Source organism: Neopsephotus bourkii, unplaced genomic scaffold (assembly GCF_033783945.1).
Source record: "Neopsephotus bourkii isolate Nb327-2 ecotype Australia unplaced genomic scaffold, CSIRO-AGI_Nbou_v1 NB_1053, whole genome shotgun sequence".
Lineage (NCBI taxonomy): Eukaryota > Metazoa > Chordata > Aves > Psittaciformes > Psittacidae > Neopsephotus > Neopsephotus bourkii.
Genome location: NW_026901542.1, coordinates 3054463 through 3079294, shown reverse-complemented (window position 1 = coordinate 3079294; position 24832 = coordinate 3054463). Strand labels below are relative to the sequence as shown.

Genomic DNA, 24832 nt, shown 5'->3' with positions numbered 1-24832 from the left:
GTAAATTGTGGTGTTTATAATACAAGGATGCATTGCAAAGTTATTTCATACATGGGAGATTTTCAAAGTCCCGCATGATGACATTGATATAGTGCTACTACTCTGTTATAATCTTTGTATATTATTTAAGTGTAACAAATACTTCATTCATTGCCTGCCCTAAACTTTGCATTTGGTGACATTCTTGCTGCTGTGTTAATATCGGGTCTATTAAGCTGGACCTCATGGTCCATTACCCTTTCTTTAGGCCTGACCCCATGAAGTTTAAGGGTCTTGAGCACAGTGTGAAAAAGCAAAGGGTTTCACTCTCACCCAAGGAGCTCATTAGGACTTTATAGAAACACAAAAAATACTCACACAGTACCAACATTTGCACTGAGGGGTACTCACCAGACAAACAGCCTGGTGTCAGGAGGTGTTCATTGTTCTCTTTTTCCAGGCCTGCACACCAATTTAGCAGGCTAACTAAAGGGATCGCTCATTTGTAATCCCCCATTTCAGCCTTTGTAGCAGAGATTCATTTGCCAGCATCTTTTAACTTTGCTTCCTTGAAATTCCTGTTTCACTTAGGACAGTGTAGACAAAATGAACTGAAATACACTGACTAGGATTACATTTGCCAATTGCTATAGCGGGGTTTGGAGGCTGTCTTTGTTTGCTGCCTCAAGGCAAGTAAACAGTCACTCACAGTGCCTTTTAAACAGACCTTTCTTGCAAATCACTTACTGACCAAGGGCCAGGTTCTGCTCTGTTTACCTGCTGTGAATAATGCTCCTTTTCTCCTGGATTGCAGCTGAGTTACTGAAGGAGTAGGGCACTATAAAAGCCGGGAGGGCTGTCCATAACCAAGACAAGAATAAAGAACTGCTCTTCTGTCATTAACAAAACAAGTTTACTCTTCTTGGGCCATAGTCCATCTGTCTACCTGTCTCCACAGAGTGTCAGCATCTTTGGCAAACATCCTGTGTGCTGTTAGTGGACGATAACTATGATATCACAGTTGACTACAGCTTTGGGTTCAGTATAAAACATCTCCCTATAGAAGACATGGGATGATTAAGGCTTTTACAGTGAGCTTCTAAGCACACTGATGTAGCTAGTGTCTCAACCATATTTTAAACTGGGCTTTTTAACTGGTGTGGGATTTTTTTGTTTTAGTTCTTGGGTTTAGTTTTGGTTTGTTTTTTTTTTTATTTAAGACTCTGACATGAAAACCCAAACTCCTATTTTTTAAATCATTTTGCTTTCTTTGAAAGCTGGTGCTCGTTGCCTTGGGCAGCAGCAGGCAGCTTGCCAGGCAGCAGTCTTCGGTACCATTTTCAGAACTGCCACACTTCCTGTAAATACAGTAACAACAGATTTGCAAACCAAAGGGACACACTTTACATCAAACCCTAAGGGATTTTTATTTTCCAGGGAAACAGGAAAACTGTATAAATAGCATTGCAGGGCAAAGATTCCTTTTAATATTACCCAATAAGATATCTCTTCAACAGGAGAACCTATTTAGATTCTTGGTCATTTCCCACCTCCCACTGTGCAAAGTTTTGCTCTGAGAAAGGGCAACTGACCTTAAAACTACAGCTTTGGGTTTGGCCAGGTGTGGGAAGCTGAAGTAAGAATATTGTTGTTTGCACATAAAAGGCATCTAGGTGTGGTATTCCTCTCATTCCCTTATGTTGATATACATTATGCTATAAAATCAGTGGAGAAACACATGACAAGTATTTGTTATTCTGTTTTAGTGCCACAGCAACACAAAAGTAGCACTGCATGACACCTGCGTATTTTGTTAGTCAACATGGAGTTTTTCTACTTTATAAAAGTACTGTGAAAATCAATTTGGTGCTACCAGCGGATACAATGTAAAATAAATACAAACAAAATAGTCTGCTAAGGAAATGTCATATCCTTTCAGACTCACCCAAATGGTTCTGAGTCAGTGGCACAGTGCAGGAATGCTGTACATTTGCTGACAATTAAGCTCATAGTCAATGGATCCTGCCTGGCAAATCAGGTGTGATTTATTCATCATTACTGCCTAACACAGAAAAGCCTGTGTCCTGCTTGTTTGAGAGCCATTACAAAACAGAATTCAGTGATTTCCACACCTGGTTTGGTTACTCTGACATCTCTGTATAATTGCCTCCACTCATAAGCTTACAACTCTTGGAGCTCCTTAGCTCCAGCCCCCAACTGTTTCATCTCAGTTTACCTTTAACTAAGCCAAATAGTTTTTGAAAAGAATTAAAGGGGGGAGGCCAATGGAAAATTCTGGACCTCATTCAAAGACAATTAAAAGGATGAAGGAAGATGCTGAGAATGATGCAACTGGGTGAGGTAAAAAAGGGAAGGAACCACTGGTTATGTGGGTCAGATGCAGTATGAATGGGGAATTTGGAATAGAACAGACACCTACAACTTCACAGCACCTTTCCACAAGTGAGAGGGCTAATGGACAAAGCATGAAACCAGTTAACAGCAACTTCAGCATACCCTCACACGGCAGCATGTCCAAATTGGTAAAATGGTCTATGTGAAGACTCATACTGTCTTCATTGCAAAGTCTGGGAGTTTATCCTAAAACTTTTCACAGCCAATTAAATTTATCTGATACTGCTGATTTTTGGATTTAGGAAGATGCAGAGCCACTTAAAAAAAATATCTATTTTGGCATCTCTGCTTTGGGGGTGGAGAGAAAGAGGGCATGGAGGGCAATGGCATTTAAACAAATACTGTCATTTCTGCAGTGAATGTCTGATTGTGGCCTAGGATTTTGGCCTTTGGCCTCAAAATATATTTAATCTGAGACATGGTTGAGACACTGTAAACAGGAAGGCTCCCGAAGCTACCACATCAATAATCTGGGATTTTCACTTTGTTTTCTCAGAAGCAGCGCAAACAAACAAATGCAGAAACTGGTCTTCCAGCTGCTGTTGTTTCTAATTACAATGCAGAGGAAAAGTTAAGTCAGCAGTTAATTGAACTGAGCCCACTAAAAGTCATTGCTTTTTAACAGTAAAATTATATGGCTTGAAGGCTCTTTAGATAAATTGTAGCATAAAAATCACCAGGAGGTCATCGACTATTTTAGTGTTTCCTGTATGGATTTATTGGCACTCTTAAACAGGCAGAGGCTGTGTGTGACATTATTCTTCCAACATTTTTCAGGATAACATTTTTATATTAGACGAAATAGTTACTTGGAATAAGCTGCATCTTTGCTGTGGATTCCATTGGGTTCACCAGAATTTCACTTCCAGGCGCCTAGGGACAAGTCCTTGGTGAGACTGGAGAAGCTAAACTGAGTGTTTGCTGCACACCCACCACAGATGCAGGAAATAAGGTACTAAAATCTTACACATGGCATGGGACCCTCACGGCTGTGTTTCAAAGGTCCATACTCTATCTGACAGCACTGCTCAACTTCATAGCTTTCTTCAGACTTATCTGAAATAGAAATAGAGATCACAATAGAAATGGAGGTTTCTAAGTACTATCAGTGAATATTCGTAATGTACCTATGACTAGATAAAACTCATACTGATTTTTATATCTGCATATACAGATCTTTACACAGTGGACCATGAATAGATAATCTCCTGACTTCCCAATTCTATTACCACTCAAATATATATAAATAATATAGAAAGTATAATATAATAATAATTAGGATAACTAATAGGACAACTAGAATGGGTGTAAAATAGATGCTTTCCTGTTTACCTTTATAAAAAGTAAAACAGATGTACAGCACCTATACATCACACATGAAATTCAATAGAACCCTTGTACAATGTTATGATCCTGTAAATGAAAAGGAGTAGTAGGCCATCTAAAGTGGTATCAAATGGCAAAAGAAAAAAAAATCATAAAGGTTGGTTTAGCTAAGAACAAAGAAAAGGGTGACTGCATGAGATTTGAAAAGAAGGAGAGATTTATTGTATAAGGTACAAAGGTTGGGCAGGGGTCCAATAAGGGCAGATGATGCTAGGATATTACAAATACATCTTCTAGCAGAGTTATGAAACTATACTAAAGTACAGCTATAGGCTTGATATGTAGGAAAAAACACAGAGGTAACTGGATTCTTGACTCAAAAGAGAGTAACATTTTCATAAGTTAGACACAGTAGTAACAGAAAAAACCCCATGTTGTCATCAGCTGATAAAATATTGCCTGTAAGCATCAAAAGAGAAGATCCTGTAGTGGTGACCAACAATATTATATTTCATGTAGCTTGAGAATAAAAAATGGCCCTCCTGTTGAGGCTAGCATGAAGACAGTCAGAAAACCACATAGCTATAAACCCTTAATTTCATGATCACTTCTGACCTTTTGAAATTGCATTCCTAACTGGAATAATAACCTGGGACATTGTAATTTCGTACAAAGGGAAATTTCAGGGAAGTGTTGCCCCTGAAACGTGTAGATGTGGTATTTTCAAATGAGCATTTTCCAACCAAAACCATTTTGTCAGCAAGTGTTTGACTAGCTGTAATGACTTTAATAATGAAAAATTAATGGTTCTTGCGTGGTACCACTGAGATGTTATTCATTTTTGTGCAAAGTAAAAAAATAGGACATTTAAATTACTTGAGCACATGGGGAAGAAAGAGGAAGTAATTGTATGCAAGGGAGTAGGTGCTATGCAAATACCTGGATAGATTACAATCTACCTTAACTGAGTAATTGATCACATCCTTTTGACTTCTATATCAATGAGCTGAGAAGAGGGGTTAAACAGGGGTTACTGGGTGCAGTTATGTGCTTCTAGATGGCTAATGCAGAATCAAAGTTTATGTACATAGGACAGACAGACTGACAAACAGTGATAGGTTAACTAACACATGGTAAACATGTCAGAGGGCCATTCCCTGGAAATTACATCCTTTTGTAACATTAGGGTATCTCCTAAATAATTTCTCCCTGTTGGCCCAGTGTCTCAGTTAACCAATCTCTTCCATGATGCATGCTACATAGGTATAACTTGTCATATTAAAAACAACCCAAACAAACCAAATGGTTTCAGTAATTATTTAGAAAGATAACTGGGAAACATATGAATAGATATGAGCTAGTCAGTGTGGATACATCAAAAGAAAATTGTTTAAGAAATGTGATTAACTTCTTAATGGGAAAGACAATGAAAAATGACAGGTGTGAAGCAGGAGACGCCCAAAATTGACTACAATGAGGCTTTTTGATTCAGCATCACATAAAAGATTGATATTTAACATCATCAAATGCAGTACTGATGGTGACATTTTACACAGCAGAAAAATGGCTTCTTAAATGGAATAAGAGAGCTGTATTAAATGGATGTAAATTAAGGGATGTCATGAGAACTGTAATTAGGTAGAGCATTTCTTTCCAGTAATATATAAACACCCTGTAATGTGCATTTTGCACAGCAGGAAAAAATGCTAAGGTTGAATTTTAGTGAAGAGAAGGAAAATGGATGTTTGAAAGTATTGGAAAAGATAAGATATTTTAAAGTAATGAATCTTATACACACTTTATTATAAAAACCTATTTTTGCATTTCTGTGAAAATAATCAGAAAAAGGTTTTTAGAATAATAACAGAAATTCAAATTCATTTCCCAAATTTTTGCAAGTGTCAAGAGATGTAATAGCTGCTTTGCTGTTTGCTTGGAAAGTAAAATATAAATTAGTATCTACAGATTAGTGTGCTAATTTGGCCTCACATTAAAAGTAGACAGGTGTAGAATGCAAAAGACACTGAGCATGGGTAATAACAAAGCATATATCACATCTAAGAAGCTTCTACAGAAACAATTCTTTCCATGCCAATCTGTAAGGTATGAAAAGAAGAAAAGGATTTCTTCATGCAATGCTGTATATTCACTGCAGCAGTTTATACATACAGCCTTGCACCCCAGGATACTCTGAATCTCACCAATCTTAAAATATTTAAGGTATAACTCTAATCTTAAGTGAAAGCTTCACAGTATTAACACATGCTTGAAGTCACATTCCATGTCAGGAAAAGCCACCAGTATGCCAATGAACACTAGTCTAGTTTGAAAAGAAGTATTCCTAAAATAGATAATGCTTTTTTCACTAATTTTGACTTACAGATTTTTTAAGTGAAATGCTCAAATTGAGTAAGATCCAAAACAAAAGTGAGACATTAAGAAGTGCTGGTTCCAATACCGGCCCCTGAGGAACACCGCTCATCACTGGTATCCACATACGGTTTCAACCAGATCCTTTTCAGCCATTAACATCTAAAGTATGATTACAGGCTCCTGCATCTATGGCATTGCCAGCTTTTGGACAACTACAAAACCTGTATTTTCAACAGTTAAATGCCCCACAGGCTCCGAGTTCTCCTATGACCAATGGAAGTCAGTCACATTTCAATGCAGAGGTTGTCACTCCAGTGTCCATCTCATGCCCAAGCCTTCACTGGATCAATTCCACAGCAGAAGATGAAGACTCTTCCCCAGGTCACAGAGTGGGGTTCTGAATGCCTTTTCTCCTGCTCCACAGATCTGCTAGTCCTCACTGTGCTCAGCTTAAGTGCCATAGCCCATGATATACGAAATAAATAACAGTATTTTGGTCCAAAAAAAGCTACCTGCAAAAATGGGAGGTTATAATCTACCCAGAAGATGTGTAAATGCAGAAGGACTTGATGTTTTGTGGATCCTAGTCTTATCCCAGTATAAAACCCTGTAAGAAAGGGCTGTAAGGTTCTCCAGAAAGATCTAGGAATATTCTCCTTCACACCACCTTCTCTCAGCTTAGGCAGCTGTTTCTCGATGTTCCAATATACTTCATAAAGACTATTACATAGAAAATTCCCAGTTACAACATTATTAAAAGTTTGTTTCATGTTGCAGAGTAGTTTACCCAGGCCTGTAATCAGGAACTTTGTTCTGAATACTAAAATCAGCTCCTAGGATAATTCAGGCTGGAAAGACCTCAGGAGGTCTTTAGTCCAGTGTCTTGCTCAAAGCAGAGTCATTTCTGAGATCAGACCAGGCTGCTCAGTGCTCTACCCAGCTGGGTCTTGAAAACCTCCAGCGACAGACTGCACAGTCTTTCTGGGCAGCCTCTTCCACTGCCTGACCCTCCTCATGGGAAAAATGTTTTTCCTTCTACCCAGTCAGAATTCCTCTTGTTTCAGTTTATGCCTGTGGTCTCTTGTCTCTTTCCATGCTCTGCCGGACTCCACCTTCTTGCTAACTTCCCCATAGATACTGGGGGCTGCTGTTGGTTGCACCCTGAAGCTGTTTGTTTCAGGCTTATCAAACCCAGTTTGGGGGCCGCTGCTGAACTCACTCCAATTTGTCAATCTCTTTCTTGTATTTGTGGGCTCAAAACCGGATGCAGTATCTTGATGTAGTCTCATGAGTGCTGGGAAATAGGAAATGATCCCTTCCCACAGTCCAAAGGCTGCGTCCGTGTTCATACATGATGCAGCTAGCTGTCCTTGCTGCCAGGGCACACAGCTGCCTACCAGGCCCCCAGGGTGGGCTGTTCCTCCAGAGCTGCTCCCCAGCCTGGGCTGCTGCAGGGGTGCTTTCCTCCTGGGGACAGCACTTTGCATTTGTCCTTGGTGAATCTCACAAGGCCCTCTCAGTTCTTGTAGTTCCCCGGCTTGTCCTTTTTGGGGATGGGTGCAACATTTGGCTTTCTCCAGTTGTTTGGGACCTCTAAGTATGTAGGACCCTTCAAAGACGATAGATAATAGAGAATCATGTTTTATACATGAGGACATGGTTAAATACAATTTGCTCCTATTTGTTACAGGGAAAAAAAAAAAAGATGAAGGAATTTTAACAATGCTAAAGAGACATCGTTTTATTCAGAGACCTCAAATGCAGTGGGTGAACTCTTGGTTCTCTGGAAGTCTCTGGCAAAGCTCCTGCTGCATCCAGAGGGAAATGTAATGGCATTTATAGTGCAGTTAGAAATTGGATTCCCTTGCTCTGAAGCTGTATTTGTCAAAGTAATTGAAAGCAACTCTTATTTTTTTAAATCCACTTGTGTTTGTTGTAAGCATGACTCAAAGCCCCCCAACAGTGGAAGAACTATAATTTTTTAGTGCACATTAGATTAGATATATAGTACGAAAAATTCTGTAATTAATTAACCTTGTTAAATAAAAGGAAAAATACAAGATCTGCAGGGAGCTTCTAGCTGCAAAGCTGTGAGGGTTAGTACTGGTGTGCTGTGCTCTATGTATCTCTGCTATTTTGCATTATTTTAATTACAAGAACAGAGGAAAATTTCAGAACAGATTAAATTGATGCAATGGGTCATTTTTGCTAATTAATCTTAGGAACTATGCAGATTTTATTGCTGCGGGAACGCGCGGGCTAAGTGTATTTATTTTACTTTGTCTAAATCTAAAAGTTATTTTATCTGAAATTGTCTTTTTACCTGACAATCAAAGAAACTGTGGGTTCCTGTAGGGAGTAAGTCAGGAAGCAGTTTTTAACAACAACAAATTGAAACGTTTACACAAGGAAGTGTTGCTTTTATAAGTGATGGGAAACTTCAAATTTGATTACAAGCAACCTTTGGCTTCCTATCTGTTCAACAATAGGCCATGTTGTTAAGGGCAATTTCCATGCACAGCATGTGGGTCCCATTTTTTCATCCTTAGACATGGTTGTTTACTGTTCAGAACTGTTTATGCATTTTAATCAGGCTTATTCAGCAGCCCTTAATAAATCACCACTAAGTGAATGTACCAAAACAAGAACTATTATACGGGATTTGTTCCCCTTCTGCAGTATTTGCTGCCCTCAGGTTCCACTGGATATAAAAATAAAGAGTAAATGGGTAATTGTGTCAAAAGAATAATTATGAGGCATATGATTTTAATGCCTTTTGCTGAGCTGTTGCCTCCAGCAACTTCCGCTAGCTACAGGAGCCTGACTTTAAATTCAGCCCGGGCCAGAATGACTTAACAATTGGAACCTGCCTTCAGCTCATGGCACTGGAAGGCTTTTTGATGGGACGAAGCTGACAGCCCAGTTCCTCCCTGGCAGACGTTCACATGAGACAAGGCTGAAGTCATATAGATAAGCGCTTAAGTATTCAGGTATCTAGGTTTCTGGAAACAACGGCTGAGAGTACTGTTGGGAAGCAATTGGTACACAGAAGTAAATACATCTTTCTGGCTATTCATATCAGGAACAACCAGAAAAATATTTTTTTTCTATAGTCTGGTGAACAAAAGAATTTGAGGGGAATTTTGTAAGTCCTAATGGTTTTACGTGATAGCTCTAGTTCATAAATAGAATTTCCAGAAATGGAGTTATTTAATTTTCAGCAAAGGAGTATTTAAACTTGAAAGATTTTTCTAATCCTGCTTTTACTGGATTTTACTGGATTACCACCCCTCCTGTGAAAAACATGGGAATTTTACAGACCTACAGATAAATGCAGGAAAGATGTGACACACATGGCATGGTGCTCTACACACGTCAAAGAGTTACTTCTGGGAAAAACAAAGTAAAACACAACAACAAAAAAGACTTGCATCATGTGGGGCAGACTTTCCTAGAAACTACTACTGAAACACAAAATACCATTTTGGAGATTATTTAGCAGCATCCTTGCCTCAGCCTGTAATTTTGCCCCACTGAAGCCACTAGGAGAAATTATGGTGCATAGATTTGAGTGCTATTCTCTTTTGCTTGTAGAAATCCTGCTCTCCTTTGGCTCAGTGTGCTTGGTCAGGCTGCCCAGTCCCTATATTGCTCGTAGCAATAAAAGCTTTGTCCAGCAGTCAGCAGCCATGTAAGATTCCTACCTACTCTCTTGCTGGACCATAACCTTTACTGCAGCTTCACAAACCTTTTCTTCTCTCCCCCAACCCCATAAATTGCTGGTGAAGTATTTATGCTTGTTTCCTAAGAGACAGTATATTTGGGGGTTTTGCTTCAATCTGTTACTGTTTACCACAATAATGAAAGGTTCCTTTCTAGGCAGAAAAAATTGCCACAACACAGCAAAACTGATAAATAGTGAGATTTCCTTTAGGAAATTATAAGGCCCGGTTCTCCAACAGCCTGATGCTCAGCTGTGATGACGGTATGTAACCTTTCAGCTAGCTGGATCAGGTAAGCTTGAGCCTTTCAAGAATACTACTGAAATACTACTATTTTCTTTGGCAACACCTTGGCTAGACTTACACAAAAGATGATGCCAGAATTGTGTAGGCAAAGTGCTCAATTTCTAGTATCAAACTGGCAATTACACTGTCCTTCCTTTGAAAATAGATTACAGTCATTCCACCTGCAGATAGAGAAAAGATATTGTCATTGGATAAATGAATGGCTATATTCAACAAAAACGCTGCTTTATTTCTTTGTTATCAAGGAAAATGTGGCCAAACATCTGTTTCTTGTGCACCATTTGCAAAGTATGTCCAGCTCGGACCACACTGTCCTCTTTGCTCTGAATTTAGATATTTTTGTTATTCTGGTAACAGTTTTCCTTCTTTTGGTTAAAAAAACACCCCAAAATTCATAAAAATCTCCATGATGTTATGATGATGTGCAGTGAGAAGAAACTGCCACAGTGAAACCAGTCCAGTTTCTATTCATTGTTACCTGAGTATTGTAAATGTTGGGTTGAGACCTAGCTGTCAGGATTTTACTTGTTTCACAACTGTAGAAGCTATTTGTGTTTTTCTTTGCCTTGAAATTTCATTATAGTACCTAACACTTCAGTTAGGAAGTGCCAGAGTCAGCCAAGCCAGCCATTTGGGACCTAAACAAATTGTGAACCTTCACCTCTTGAGGGTAAAAGGCTTCTGAATGCAATAACCCACATCACGTGCTCCCCTGAGTCACATTACAAAGTTTAAAATAAATTAATTATGTCAACAAATGGGCAAATAGTCTCTTTTTCATACACATCCCTCCGCTTGATTCTCCAGTATTTTTTGAGAAATGATTATTTCTGGTGTTTAAGGAAGAATGCTTAAGAAACTAACTGATGTTGTTCCTTTCAAAAGAAGCATGAAGAGAGGATGTAGCCTCTTACAGCATGATGCTGACTGATGTATCTTTTAATAGCATTAGCTGCATGTGTCTTATTGTAGGGCCCTTCTATGTATAGTAAGGAAACTAGTATACTAGGGAAAAGACTCCCCATCTCTCCCAGTTATTTTGAGACAGACTCACCTGTGCTTGACCAGAGCAGCGGCATGCTGTACTCTCTGAAGACACTAAGGCTTCTGTAACTGTGGCAGCAGCTGTAATAGGGAACAGTGGGAAGATGGACCATGTGAGAGACTGTATAGAAGAAGCCTCCTGGAAAGGGAGGGTAAATAAAGAAAAACTGTAACCCTCTCACCTTCTTCAAACTACTTACTAATTATAAACTGCTAGAAAAAAAATTAATAATTTAGCCTTTTGCTAATAATACATCCCGAAACCACGATCTGTGAGAGGATTACAGTGCTCTGACCATAGAAATAGCTGGTGTTTTTGAGCACTACATGGATTTCATCTGGATAATCCAATATTGAAAAACATCCCTTAAAACAATTACACAAGTTTCTAACACCATAACTTTCCAAGAGGATAAAGGTACACAACAGAAGTTGTGTGAAATACCCGACCTTGTTCTGGTCTTTATATCACCAGATGCCTGAAGTATCAACACTGCTGTAAAGCATACCAAAGCGTAGAAGATGATGCTGGATAGACTATTGGATAAGCTCTGTATTTCACATCCACATAGTTGTAAATATTATTTATTCTTAGGAATATAAGTCATATTCTGAGAAATCACTGTATATTTTATATACTACCTTCTGATTCCTTTGGATCAGCATGGGAGCATAGATCCTGCTACTGTTTAATTAAATGTGAACTACAAGTTCCATTATATAAACTTTCACATGCTCTGCTTTATTCCTGATATGTCACAGAGGTGAAAAAGATTCCAAACTATGAAAATGAAATTTCCAAGTAAAATCCTGTAGGACCAAAGTTTTCCATGTGTGGTTTCTGCAGGGAGAAGCGTAGTTTTAAAAGCCTGAGTCACATCCATATAGTTAGCTTTCAACATGTGTTAAAATCATGCACAAAATCCAGGGTGCATGCTGCAGTAAGATTTTGTGCACATCTGCAACATAATTTGTCAGGGAATCAGTTTCTTTTCACACTTCAACATTTCACTTCTATGTATTTCTTTTTTTTTCAACCTGCCGAGATCGAATGCCAAGCCAGATTTGACGGAAATGACTTCAGTCATTTGAAACTGAGCTCTTGAAGCTTTTTATGGAACTGAATTGAAAGAATGCTAATTCCATCTGTGTTTGGTGAGAATGGTGGTGATTCCTAAGCACAGCAGAGTTTCCTTGTGAATGGTTCAGTCGAGAGTGCTGTGAAATGCTTTAGCTAAATCTAGGCTTCTCAAAAGCCTGACTAACCTGGCAAAGTTTATATTGCTTTCAGGATGTCAGGACAGTGAAAAAAACCCCACCAGGAGGTAGGAAGAGAAGTAAGTGTCACGACAAACTGCCTCCTCAGAAATGAAAATGGCAACAACAGGGTGCCCCAAATCTTCTAATGTTGTAGGCTGAATGCCAGCCTTCTTCCTCCCTCATCAGGCAGCTGTGGCTGGCAAGATCTGGGAGGCTTGCAAGTGGCTTCTATGGGCAGTTACAGCGAAAGCCCATACCCAACACAAGCCCACCCAGGCTCTCCTTGATGCTGCCCTTTGCTGGTGCAAGCAGAGCAAGACAGCAGCATAGTTTCCTGCTCTGTTTTCTGAACACTACCTATGCCTCCCAATGGACAGAAAACATTTCCAAACTAAATGCAGGAAAGAGAGACCTGTGGCAGGACCTGAACCCAGCCAGAGTGCACAAATTCTCTCCTTCCACACGCTGCCCTTTCCTGGAAAGAGGTATCAAGGGCTTCCACAGGCTGCCTGTGGGAGACCCAATCATAAAGTGGTGTGGGTAATGCTCATCCAGCAAAAATGTGCACAGCGCAAGTCACCGCAACATTTCTTGGTGTAAGCTATGCTTAAGAAGTCAGCTTATAACAGGTTCATGCTGTGCATCATGCAGGTGCCAATACTTTTCATTTGAATTGTGTCCTAAGCTTCATGGTGCATAAAGCAGCAGGTGAAAGCCAGAATAGTTTGGGAAAGGTACACGAACACAGAAATAAACTTGCAGCCAAAACTAAAATCCCTCCTGCAGAGCTGGAGCTTTGCTCCTGGCTTGCCAAGTACCTGTGCTACTTCTGTCACTGCTATTCTGTGGTGGATCTGGGTTGGAGATAACCAGAGATGTTTGTAACCAGGTTAGCACAACCTGACTGTGTGTTTCTCTCTCAGGCCAGGACATCCAGAGTCCCTATATATGATCATCACCAAAGTGTCAAGGGAGTGATTTTTGAGTAGGGAGGGAAATTTAGAGGAAAATCTACCTAAAAGTCTACAGCAGCTCTGCAGTGATGAACATCACCCAGTCTGGGCTTGCCAAGCTTGGTATCATTTTGAAGAATACATTTTTTCAGACTGCTATATACCATGCTCAGATTAGACAAAATGGTGTGGACACCTCTCTTCAAGAGTGTGGAAAATGAATTTAAATTAGAAAATGGCAGATACTGATGGTATATCAGAAGTGCATTTTGGTGCCCAAGTCCAGAGCATTTTTTGCTGGAGAGCTCTAGGATCAGTCTCAAGAAGTGCACGTACACTCTGATAGGATCCATGTATTATTCCTTTGGATAGAATGTACCAATCCAAAGCTTACAAACAGAAAACTAGAGAGAGGATGGATGACATTATTTTTGATGGAAAAGCAAAGTTGGAAATAATTAATGAGTTCAAACAGATTTTAAGGTCCATTCCAACCCTAACTATTCTATGATTCTATGTTTCTAAAGTGTCATACACAGAATACAGTAAAATTATGACTGGGTAAAGCTGTCTTTAACATGCCTAAGCAAAGAGAGCATCAGAAAAGACCTGTGTTCAATTACTTCATCTCCGTGTCCTGCAAGCTTGCATCTGTTTCAGTATCAAGATCCTTGTTCTTGGCTATATGGAATAAAATTACAGTAATAGTTTGAGTACCTCATGCTGCCAAAGAGGAACATTGGAAGCATGGAGGCAGACGGCTCATGCCATGTGAGATCTTCACACCCAGAAATGGCAGGTGTGTTTTTGCATTATCTGATTTTAATAGAATGTAAAGAGCATTTAAATGACTAATTTTTCTTCTTAAATCAATTTTAGGCATTTTACCCATGCTGATTGGAGATGCCTTTGGGAAAACTTGTGGACAGAAACAGCACAATGTGAATTTGCCCCAGGCTAAGTAGGATTTTTCCCCTATTTACATGTTCCTTTTGAATTACAAAGCTTTTTAGCTGCTGCTATTACAAGGTCCTGGAAAATACATCTTCTCCTCGGTTACCTATGCTCCTAGTTTCCAACCCAGCCAATGCAGTAAAATAAAGGAGCCACCCCATTATCCTTTGGATACCTTGAGTAATTTTATAGAATCATAGAACTGTTTAGGTTGGAAAAGGCCTTTAAAACGGAGTCTAGCCATTAACCAAAACTACCAAGTCCACAACTGAACCATGTCCCTAAGCGCCACATCTACATGTGTTTTAAGTACTTCCAGGGATGGTGGATAGGATGGCAGCCTTTTCCCATGCTTGACAACCCTTTTCAAGAAGAACTATTTTCCTAATATCCAGTCTAAACCTCCCCTGGTGCAACTTGAGGCTGTTACCTCAAGTCCTATTGCTTGTTACTTGGGAGAAGAGACTGACAGCTACCTTGATACAACCTTCTGTCAGGTAGCTGTAGAGTGATAAGGTCCCCCCTGTGCCTCCTTTTCTGCAGACTGAAAAACCCCAGTTCTCTCAGTCGTTCCTCATAAGACTTGAGCTCCAGACCATTCACCAACTTCATTGCCTTTCTTTGGACACACTCCAGCACTTCAGTGTCTTCCTTGTCTTAGCCCATTTATCCAGCCTGTCCAGACCCCACTGTCCTTCCTTCCTTTCTACCCTGAAACAGACCAACACTCCCACCCAACTTTGCCTCATCTGCAAACTGACTGAAAGTGCACTCCCCTCAACCAGATCATTGATAAAGATATTAAACAGAGCTGGTGCCAACACTGAATACTGGAGAACACCACTTGTGACCCATCGCCAACTGGATTTAACTCCATTCACCACCACACTTTGGACCCAGCCATCCAGCCACTTTTTTACCCAGCAGAGTACAGCTGTTCAAGCCATGAGCAGACAGTTTCTCCAGGATAATGCTGTGGGAAATGGTGTCAAAGTCTACTAAAATCTAGGTAGACAACATCCATAGTCTTTCCCTCATCCAGTATGTGGGTCACCTTGTCATAGAAGGAGATGTTAGTCAAGCAGGACCTGCCATTCATAAACCCATGCTGACTGGGCCTGATCACCTGGGTGTCTTGTACATGCTGGGTGATAGCACTCAAGAGGATCTGCCCTATAACCTCCCACAGCACTGAGGTAAGGCTTACAGGCCTGTAGGTCCATGGATCCTCCTTCCAGCCCTTCTTGAGGAAGGGAGTTACATTTGCAACTTCCTGTCAACTGGACCTCCCTGGTTAGCCAGGACTGCTGACAAACGATGGAAAATGGGTTGGTGAGCCACGAGCTCCCTCGATACCCATTGGTGAATCCCACCCAGCCCCACAGACTCGTATGTGTCTTAGTGGTGTAGCAGGCCACTGACCATTTCCCCTTGGATTATAGGGGCTTCATTCAGCTTCCAGTCCCTGTCTTCCAGCTCAGGGGGCTGAGTACCTCAGGAACAAATGTTTTTACCATTACAGACTGAGGCAAAGAAGGCATTAAGTACCTGAGACTTTTCCTCAGCCTTTGATACTCTTTCCCCCACATCCAATGAAGGATGAAGATTCTCCTTAGCCCTCCTTTTGCTGCTAATGTATTTATAGAAACATGCTTTAGCATCTTTTATGGCAGTAGCCAGATTAAGTTTTAGTTGGCCTTCAGCACTTTTAATTCTCTTGCTGCATAACTTCATGGCATCCTTATAGTCCTCCTGATCAGTCTGCACCTCCTTCCAAAAGTCATAAACTCCTTTTTGTCCTGAGTTCCAGCCAAAGCTCTCTGTTCAGCCAGGCCAGTCTTCATCCCTGCCAGCCCATCTCTCAGCACATGGGGATGGGCTGCTCCTGTGCCTTGAAGATTTCCTTCTTGCAGAATGTCCAGCCTTCCTGGACTCCTTTGCCCTTCAGGCCTCCTGCCGGGGGGCTCTATCAACCAGGCTCCTTCTCTAGTTGGCTCACTCACCAGTTGTGCCACACACTCCAGCAACCTTCTAGACCATTTTTCCTCTTCTGTATTGTATTTCCATCAGATACCTGGTAAACCAAATTCCTCTGTAAGTGATGGGGATTTACTGGAGTGCAGATGTACACTTTAGCTGCTTAAACCTTAAGCACCTATCTTAGCCAAGGAGGTTCTCCCTATCAGAATGGGTTAACAGAAAAAATATATGTATGTAAATCTGGCAAATAATGTAGCTGCTGACTGAATCTGGTAGAGTACAAAACAAAGAAAGGAATAAAGAATTGTTTCTGTTATTTGGATTTTGTGGTTGACTGCTGCAGCATGTATTTGGCAGCTTTAAAAGAAAGTAAAACATCAACAAGTGAGAAACTACTGGAAAGAAAGTTAAGAGGAACTTCTGACAGATAATATGATGCTTCCTGTAAAGCAACGGGAAGAAAGTGTGAACTAACAACAGGAATCAACTTAATGTGAAGGGAATGTACAGGGAAGGAGCTGCAAGGGAGAGATCCCGCAGCTCAGGGATGGAAATGCCATCTGAGGAAGGGCAGAGCTAATGTAGAGGAGGGATCACTTTAGAGACTTTGATTTATTTGCACAGATTTTGTGCTTGGTATGTTAAATAAGTAGTCTGCCTTGGCAGTACAACTGTACCCAGGACTCCCAGTGGGAAGGCACGACAAAGAGTGCAGAGCATTCTGCAACCCGAGAAGTGGATCTTGGTGTTTTCCAATCTCCCAGTGCAAGCCGAGGTAACAAGTACAGGCAAACTTTCTTCTCCTTTAGTCTGGTTAAGGTAAATAAATAAATTGGCAAAATCCAAATACAGAGTAAGTACCTTCCAGGTTTCCAGAACCAAATGAAATGAGAGCTATTCACCACGTGAATACCATGTTTACTTACTGTATGTGTTCAGGTCTTGGTTGTTGCTTCAGGATCTGTTTGCCACACATCTCCAGGCTTCATTCACTGGAAATTATCTTGGCTTACGAATGTCACTTGTTTTTATAGTCAGATCAGTTCAGAGTCCAGATCTGAATAAGGAACCTACACTTTCCTCTACTGCGCTCTCTGGCTTTTGGCAGGTAACATCTCTCGGGCCTGACTGTACCTGATTATCACATGCTCAAAGGATAAACAGAATATGCTAACTGCTGCTCAGCAGGGCTATGGACGTGTGTCCCAGAGAGTAGGTGCTCAGATGCTGCCCTGGTTTAATGAGGTCATTCAGCTGTTCTACTCTTCTACCTTCACTTAAGCTTACACAACCGTTTTAGGTCTCTTGAAAAATACTATTTTCTGTCTTATTTAAAACCTGGACGAGTTCCCTGGTCTGCTTCACAGCACTTTGTTGATACAGCTATAAGAGCAAAGCCAGACTGTGAGTGAGAATAGACCGATAAATGAAAAAGGAAAAGAAGAAGCGAATTGCTTAAGCACACGTTGCAATGAATAGGTTGAGCCCTGGAACTACAGATGAAACCTCGCATGAACTGTTCACCCACCCTGTGGCAACCAGTCACTCTCTTCCATGGAGCAGAGCAAACTGTCAAATGCTGCATGTGTTGGGCTTGTATTTCTCAAAAATATGCAACTTGCTAATCATACTTTACTGAACTAGATAGCTGAGATTAACACAATAGTAGCCACTTAGGCATAAGAAATGGCTTAGGAGAAAACCAAACCCTCCTGGGAGGACTTTCTTCTTTCCCTTAGAAACATGATAAATACATATTTCTGCATCTTAATATTATAATGATGTGTATTACCTTCAGATGTACTCTGGGACTCACACCAGTGTATGTTCTGTCCTTTCCTATGACAAGAAACAACTCCAGTCTCCAAATGCTCACAGATAAAATACTTCCACTAATATCCTGAGTTTACAAAGATGAAGGCCTTTAGATCTGTAAATGCAAGTACTTGAGATATGGAAATATAAGCTGAGAATAGTAACAGAATGGGAGTGTATCAGAGCAAAACTTTTAGATACACTTGCCTTGGTCTTCCTCTTCCTTGTATTTACAGCCACTGTTGAAGACAGAACGTCAGACTACATGGGCTGCTGGCATACATCCTTAGCAACTCTTAGGTTCCCGTTCACTAGAGGTAACAACACCTTGGTGCCAATGGAGTAAGTGCCCAAACTCTGACATGGTCAACCTGCCCAGGGACATGAAGCAAAACTTGAGAGGCATCTGAGAGCTTAACTCACATCTCCCAAGGTACTACTTGGTACTGCATCAGTTAAACAATCCTTCCCATTTGCTGTCTGAAGACAGAGATGATTCCACTTCAGCTGGTTTTAGTGACAAACTACCCTGATGTCCAAGGGGCTATACAAAAGTAAGGGACACAGCTGCTCCAGAGCATTTTGCAGGGAGTATCCCTGAGATTAGGCTGCTGAACAGCTATTTTGACACAAAAGGATTTATCTGCAAAACAGGGAGATGGTTTCAGATCTTTGGGAATGGTATCCAATCTTAACTTTCCACATGTGTTTGAATGTAAAGTGAGACATCCTTGCCACATTACATGGTGTCTAAGAAAATAAAAAAGAATACATGGAAGCAAGTATAAACAGAGCCACCCCTGCCAAAGGATGTTTATGCTCACAGAAAGCATTGTCCCACAACTCGAGGAAAACATGATTAACAGCTCAGCACTGATCTTAATCAGATTTATTAAGACAAATGTTGAAAATCCAGCGTGTGTGTGGGTAACTAAAGGGAAAAGAAAAAAAGGCCAGATAAAAATGCCCAGAGGGAGTGAGCTAATGACTATCTTCCCATTACCTCATGGGATCATTAGGTCGACATGATCTCGCCGCGGCCAGCACTGAAGCCACCTCCCCGCTGGGACGGAGGCCAGAGGCCCTTTCCCTTCCCCTACACACAGGTGCAGCCCCGCGGCGGGAGGCGCGGGCCCGCGGCCATGTCGGGAGGCAGGGGGCATCTCCTGAGGGGGCCCCCCGACATGGCGGCGGGCGGCAAAGCGGGACAGCCACCCCGCGCCAGGACCGCTCAGCTCCCCGCCCTACCCCCCTTCCCCCGGGGGGCTGCCCGGCAAGGCGGCATTGTTGGCCGCGTCCATCACTCCCCGTCCCCGGCTGACATAATGAATGCGCTTGGACACACCTTCCAGCCCGGCGAAGAGGCGCGCCGAGTCTCCACGGACAGCCCCACCGAACTCTCCGCTCCGCTCCCCTCAGCCCTCGGGGAGGCGGCCCGCAAGCCCGCCCGGCCCCATAGCCCGGCGCCCCGTCCCAGCCCAGTGAGGGGCCGCGGCGGCTGGGCTGGGCTGGGCCGGGCAGGGCGACGGGGGGTAAGAGCCCTCGCTATGCTGCCCAGCGCCCTGTACTGGGACCTGGTGGGCTCCTCGGCTCTCCTCAACCTGCCGGCGGCGCCGGGCTTCGGCAACCTGGGCAAAAGTTTCCTCATCGAGAACTTGCTGCGGGCCGGGGCGCCTCCGAGCCCTGCCCAGCTCCGTCCCCTCCCCGCCAGCCCCGTCCCCCTCAAGCTGTGCCCCGCGGCGGAACAAATCAGCCCCTCAGGGGGTCCCTACCCGACAAGATGGGCTTTTCAAGTGCTTAACCCCTCCGTGGCGGACGGCGGCCGTCTGCCAGCGAGGGCTCCGGCGGCGGAGAGAGGCGGCGTCTTCCCGCCGGCAGCCACAGGTGAGCGCAGGCCCCTTCCCGCGTCCCACCGCCGGGGAGACGGGACAGAAGGGGCTTAGCGAGGGAGCGGCGAAGGCCGTGCCTCGCCGGGTGCCGTTGCTGCCGGGGCGCAGTGGCTACGGTGGAGCTTGCCCCGCCGGTGCCGACGGGCCCAGACGAGCCGGTCATGAGGGCGCACCTGTGGGTGCAGTGACTGCGGCCAAGGCTTGTGCTGGTAGTGAGAACGGAGTGCATTTAAGTGCCCCGAACCGCACCTCTTCCAGGTCTACATCTTCATAGCCTGGAGGGACGGTAGCTTTATCGCTGACGGGCGCCTCGGGAACGTCTGAAGTGCCTAGTTTTGTGAGAAAGAGCGGCCCCGTCCCTCTCGGTAGCGGTAACTCGGGTGTCCCATCCCTGGCGGGGGACAGCCATGGGTGAGGCACCGGCTTTTTCCCTCCAAAAGAGAATTAATTCAAGCTTTAAAGCTGTATAAAAGGTCTGTAATTGTCTGTAATTAGCCATTCGGTCAGGTGCTGGAGTAAAAGCCGGGGCTTTTCGGGCTGGTGGGGCGTCCCTTCTGGGGACCAGTTTGACCAGTTCTCCGGCCACCCGGGCTGCCCACGGTGTTGCTGTCGCGGAGGATCTACTTTCTATCATTGAACTGAAAACAAATAGTTTAACAAAGCACGTTTCGGTTATTGAATGTGCCGGGCTTCATACATTTTTATCTGTCCATGAACAACGTTTTAAAGCATTTTTAGGAATGTGCACTTCTGTCAGTCATGGAACTGATGGAAGTTAAATTCGAAGTTAATTCACAAAATTGGGTATTAGCCTCACTATCTATATTTTTCCCTTCCGCTGTAATAGTTTATGTCAGTTTTGTGTGGTGTTTTCAGCGTTTTTATTTATGATCATTGTTTTAAATGTACTTACAATGAAAATAAGTCAAGCAGAATCGTATTTACTGAAGTAGGGCTCTAAGGTGTGAAACCAAAAGGCCAGAATTAATAACAGAATTAAAAGAGCCAGAATTAATACGCTTGTTTTCTTTTCAAGCATAGTTTTACTCCAGTTAAATCCTACAAACTGTTCTGCAAAATCCAAACCGATTTTTGATCCATTAGTGTGCTATATTTTACAGGTAGGCAGGAGAGTCAGGCAAGTGTACATTAACATCTCTGAATATTCCAGACCTCAGCTGCTGTGTTATCTGGAGCACATCAGTTATTTAAACGTGTTTATTTTAACCAGCTATAGACCAGGGCAGGAAACAGAACAAGTGCCATCTTCCTGGAACTAGGTGCGTATTCTCACCCCCGCTCCCCCAAAAAACCCCACTCTTGAGAAAATGCTACAATTTCTGTGTACAGAGCCCATGTTAAAGGGGAGACAGCAGATCCCCCAGCACTCACTGCTATAGGTAAACTTTTTGTAAGTATACAGAAGTTCCTGAATACCAAGCTTTTCAAATCCTCGCTTTCAGGGTTAGCTTTCTTTGGTTGGCCTAGAGCAGTACTTGTGAAGTCAGCAAAGTGTGGTAGGTCTGCCTAGTGATTTGGAGTCCGATCCTGTGTTTCTTCTGATCCCACATATCCCAGGGATTTCAGAGGAAGCGTTGAGCAAAAGCACCAGGCTGTTCTGTTTGAGCAGTGAGAAATACTAGGTTTCCTTATGCATTATGCACTCAGAAAAAAAAACCCTTCTTCTGTGACTGCAGATGTACAACAAAAACATATATATTCTAACAGGGATCTGTTGATTCTGATCTGATTTATGTGTCTTGAAGTGATGAGGGCTCTTAGGTGTCTGAACTTTTGTGAATGTAAATTACATTGGAACCATCCTGCTGAGCCAGATCTTGTGGTTTCTAAGGAGTCTCTTCTCTGTAGTGTAAGCGTACGCTGGGGGAACTTTTCAGACTGGACACTTGCTTTGTGAGTAGGGCTGGGGTGGTCAGGCTGTGTGTTACGTTTCTTGTTTATGGATAGGGCAAAACAGTTTAGCCAGAATAAGAATTTTAGCCTTCATGGACTGATGAAGGTATTTTAACTAAAGAATTTGTACTAGGTAGAGGGCATTAATTCACTGATTTTTGTCTTTGTTTTTTGAGGAATAAACTCTTTCCTATTTAGACTCCCCAAATTATGTGGCATTTTAGAAAATCTTGGTCTAAGTCTTTAAGAAGACTACGGAACATGATAAAGCAAATTTTTTGTAATCTTTCTGAATAAGCAAGTGCTTTATAGATCATGCAGGGACTAAAAGTACAAACTAGCTTGGCATAATGCAGCAGTTAAAAATACACACACACACATATATATAGCAACACACATATATATAGCAAGAGAGAGAGAAAAGACAATTGAAAAAATACCAGACTTTTTGGAATCAGTAAATCTGTATTGCTCATGTAGTCCCTAATTCTGGTGAGGTCACCAGAAGTGCTCAGGAAGAAAGGAATGTAAAATCACACCAAGGACTGAACTGAATAAGCTGACCTTTTTTACAGTTCCAAAATCAACATGTATCCACAGCACCTACCAAGGAAAGACATGAAGAAAGCACTCCATTTTAGGGTAACTTCTAACACTTCATGAAAGTGCTAAAGAATGAAAATCCTGTGTTCTTTCTGTAAACTGGAAGACCTTTATCCATGGCAACACAGGAGACCCTTGGGATGGCACTCTATCTGGTCCATCTGGTCATGGTAGCTTTTCCATTTGTAACTTCTCGGCAGCAGTTTTAGCAGCAAGTTTCTATTCCTGTAATTTACAAGATTTAAAGGATTTAATTTGACTATTTCAGGTGTTTTATCTGCCCATGTATTTTGAATTCTCCTCCAAAGCAATCCTAAATGAAAAGCTTAACAAGTACTCAGTGTTACATCCTAGATACATCATCTAGTGAGTGGGCTTGAAATAAATATTTTTATGTTGTCTGTAAAATATTAAAATAATCATTTTTGATCATTACACTGATTTTTTAAAAATGAAGTGTAATGAAATCATAGAATCATAGAATGGTTTAGGTTGGAAATGACCTTAAGATCATCTAGTTCTGACCCCCCAGCCATGGACAGGTTCATAGGTTTTTCAAATGAATTTTGATTTAAGAGTACAACCACATGATCAAGTAACATGTTACATAAAACCCTAAGAAGGAGAAGCAAAAGGAGCATTATTGCTATAGGATAAACTCACTTGCCTTTTGTGATGCTGTGCCAGTTTATACCAGCTTGTGATTCCCATAGGCTTTCTTCCACCTTGCTCTGAAGCCCTAGAACTGATGATAGATTACTGAATTGGGCCCACCACCTTTAGCAGGTGTGGTAAGAGCTGGGTTTCTGCCTAGCTGAGCTGAATTTCTGCTACCCCATGCACTATGAGCCTCAGTCTTTGAGTACCTTTTGTCTTGGTAAAATAACTACATAATGTTGTCTTCTACTCTGTGAGAAATTTGCGTACAGTGTGTATTCATAGTCCTGACTAGGCAGAGCGGTGCACAATTAGTTCTGCTTTTGAAACACTGGATGCCCAGCCTGTTCATGGATAAAAACTTTCAAAGATGCATTGCTGTAAAGCAGCATTTCCCAGTGAAACATCTTACAGCTATGCAGCTTAAACTTGCACTGCCTCTTAAAGGATGAGAGAACCTCGAGGTATAAGTTCTGAGCAAACTGAAGAATTCTTAAGCATGGAGGAAGTCCTCAATTTCTGCTTGCTAATTTGGGATTTGCTTCCTCTCCTTTGTACTCCAGTACTGTTGTTATCTTCTGGATAAATTAGAAGACTTGACAGTTTTTCTCAGTGTTTTCTGACATAGGAAATTTATCTGGAGGATGCTGAGATGCAGCCTGTTGTAGCACAGGTGCTTTAAAGAGGTCCACTCCACATCTTTCCTCACAACTTGGTTTCCAGATGTATTGGCTGACCCCAGGTCAGAGTGACCTTGAGAAATGCAGTCACTCTGCTACCTGAAATAATTTTCTGAAAATCTCTGCTTTTTTCAGGTAATTTGCCCTGGGGGAGTATGACAGTGAGTGCTTTACAGCCTCAGTATGGTCATATGTGGTGTGACCATAAATAAATGTAAGAAAGAAATTCTTTACTGTGAGGGTGGTGAGGCACTGGAACAGGTTGCCTAAAGAAGTGGTAAATGCTCCATCCCTGGCAGTGCTCCAGACTAGGTTGGAGAGAGCCGTGGGTGACATGAGGCATCTCTGTCCATGGCAGGGGTGTTTTAGCTAGATAATCTTAAGGTGTGTTCCAACCCCTAGCCATTCTGTGATTCTGTGATACTATATGGCAAGAAGCTGACTTTTTGCTTTAATCTTGGCATTTTGCTAGATTAACAGAGAAAGGAAGCTGAAAAGTGCAATGAAATAAATAAACATAACAATAAGATACTTCCATTGCAAAAGTTGATGAAAAATTGAGTTTATGGGATTTTTGCCTAAAGCATCAGAATGAAATAGAGCACAATAAAGTACAATACAGATAACACTAAAGAAAGTCATTAGAACAAGTATATCGTAAACATGACTTGAATTTACAAACATCCATCCTATGATATAGATGTATCTTTTCTTTCTGTAACATTTGAGTACTTTCCATTTTAATGCATTTATCATTGCAATGTGCTAGTGAAATAGGAGAGATTTCTACTGTGTAGAGGAGGAGCTGGAGCAAAAAGAAATGAGGTGACTTGCCTAAGGTAATCCAGAAAGCTGGTAGCGCTGCAGGGAAATAAAAGCAAGCCTTCTTCTGCAGGCTAACTCTTTGAACCAGTGTCAGCTTTTTTCCCCCTCGGGTGAGGACAGCAATTCTATCCTGTAAC

The 24832-nt window shown here is 41.9% G+C and overlaps 1 protein-coding gene and 2 long non-coding RNA genes across 3 annotated transcripts in view; 1 reads left to right on the top strand and 2 right to left on the bottom strand.

Annotated features, from left to right (window-relative positions):
* Positions 1-3083: 3083 nt before the first annotated feature.
* On the bottom strand, positions 3084-20033 carry LOC133216460 (uncharacterized). Its single transcript, XR_009726640.1, has 3 exons — positions 19900-20033; positions 10180-10282; positions 3084-3450 (listed from the first exon to the last, which is right to left on the bottom strand). It is a non-coding gene; the product is annotated as an uncharacterized LOC133216460 (long non-coding RNA).
* Positions 16014-19600, bottom strand: LOC133216461 (uncharacterized). The gene is made up of 2 exons (XR_009726641.1): positions 19473-19600; positions 16014-16406 (listed from the first exon to the last, which is right to left on the bottom strand). It is a non-coding gene; the product is annotated as an uncharacterized LOC133216461 (long non-coding RNA).
* The window catches only part of DBX2 (developing brain homeobox 2), a 22187-nt gene continuing 16241 nt past the window's right edge, over positions 18887-24832 (top strand). The window contains exon 1 of the mRNA XM_061361191.1: positions 18887-20011. Within this exon, the coding sequence (XP_061217175.1) occupies positions 19153-20011 (859 nt within the window). The 5' untranslated portion in view covers positions 18887-19152. The remainder of the gene's footprint in view (positions 20012-24832) is intronic.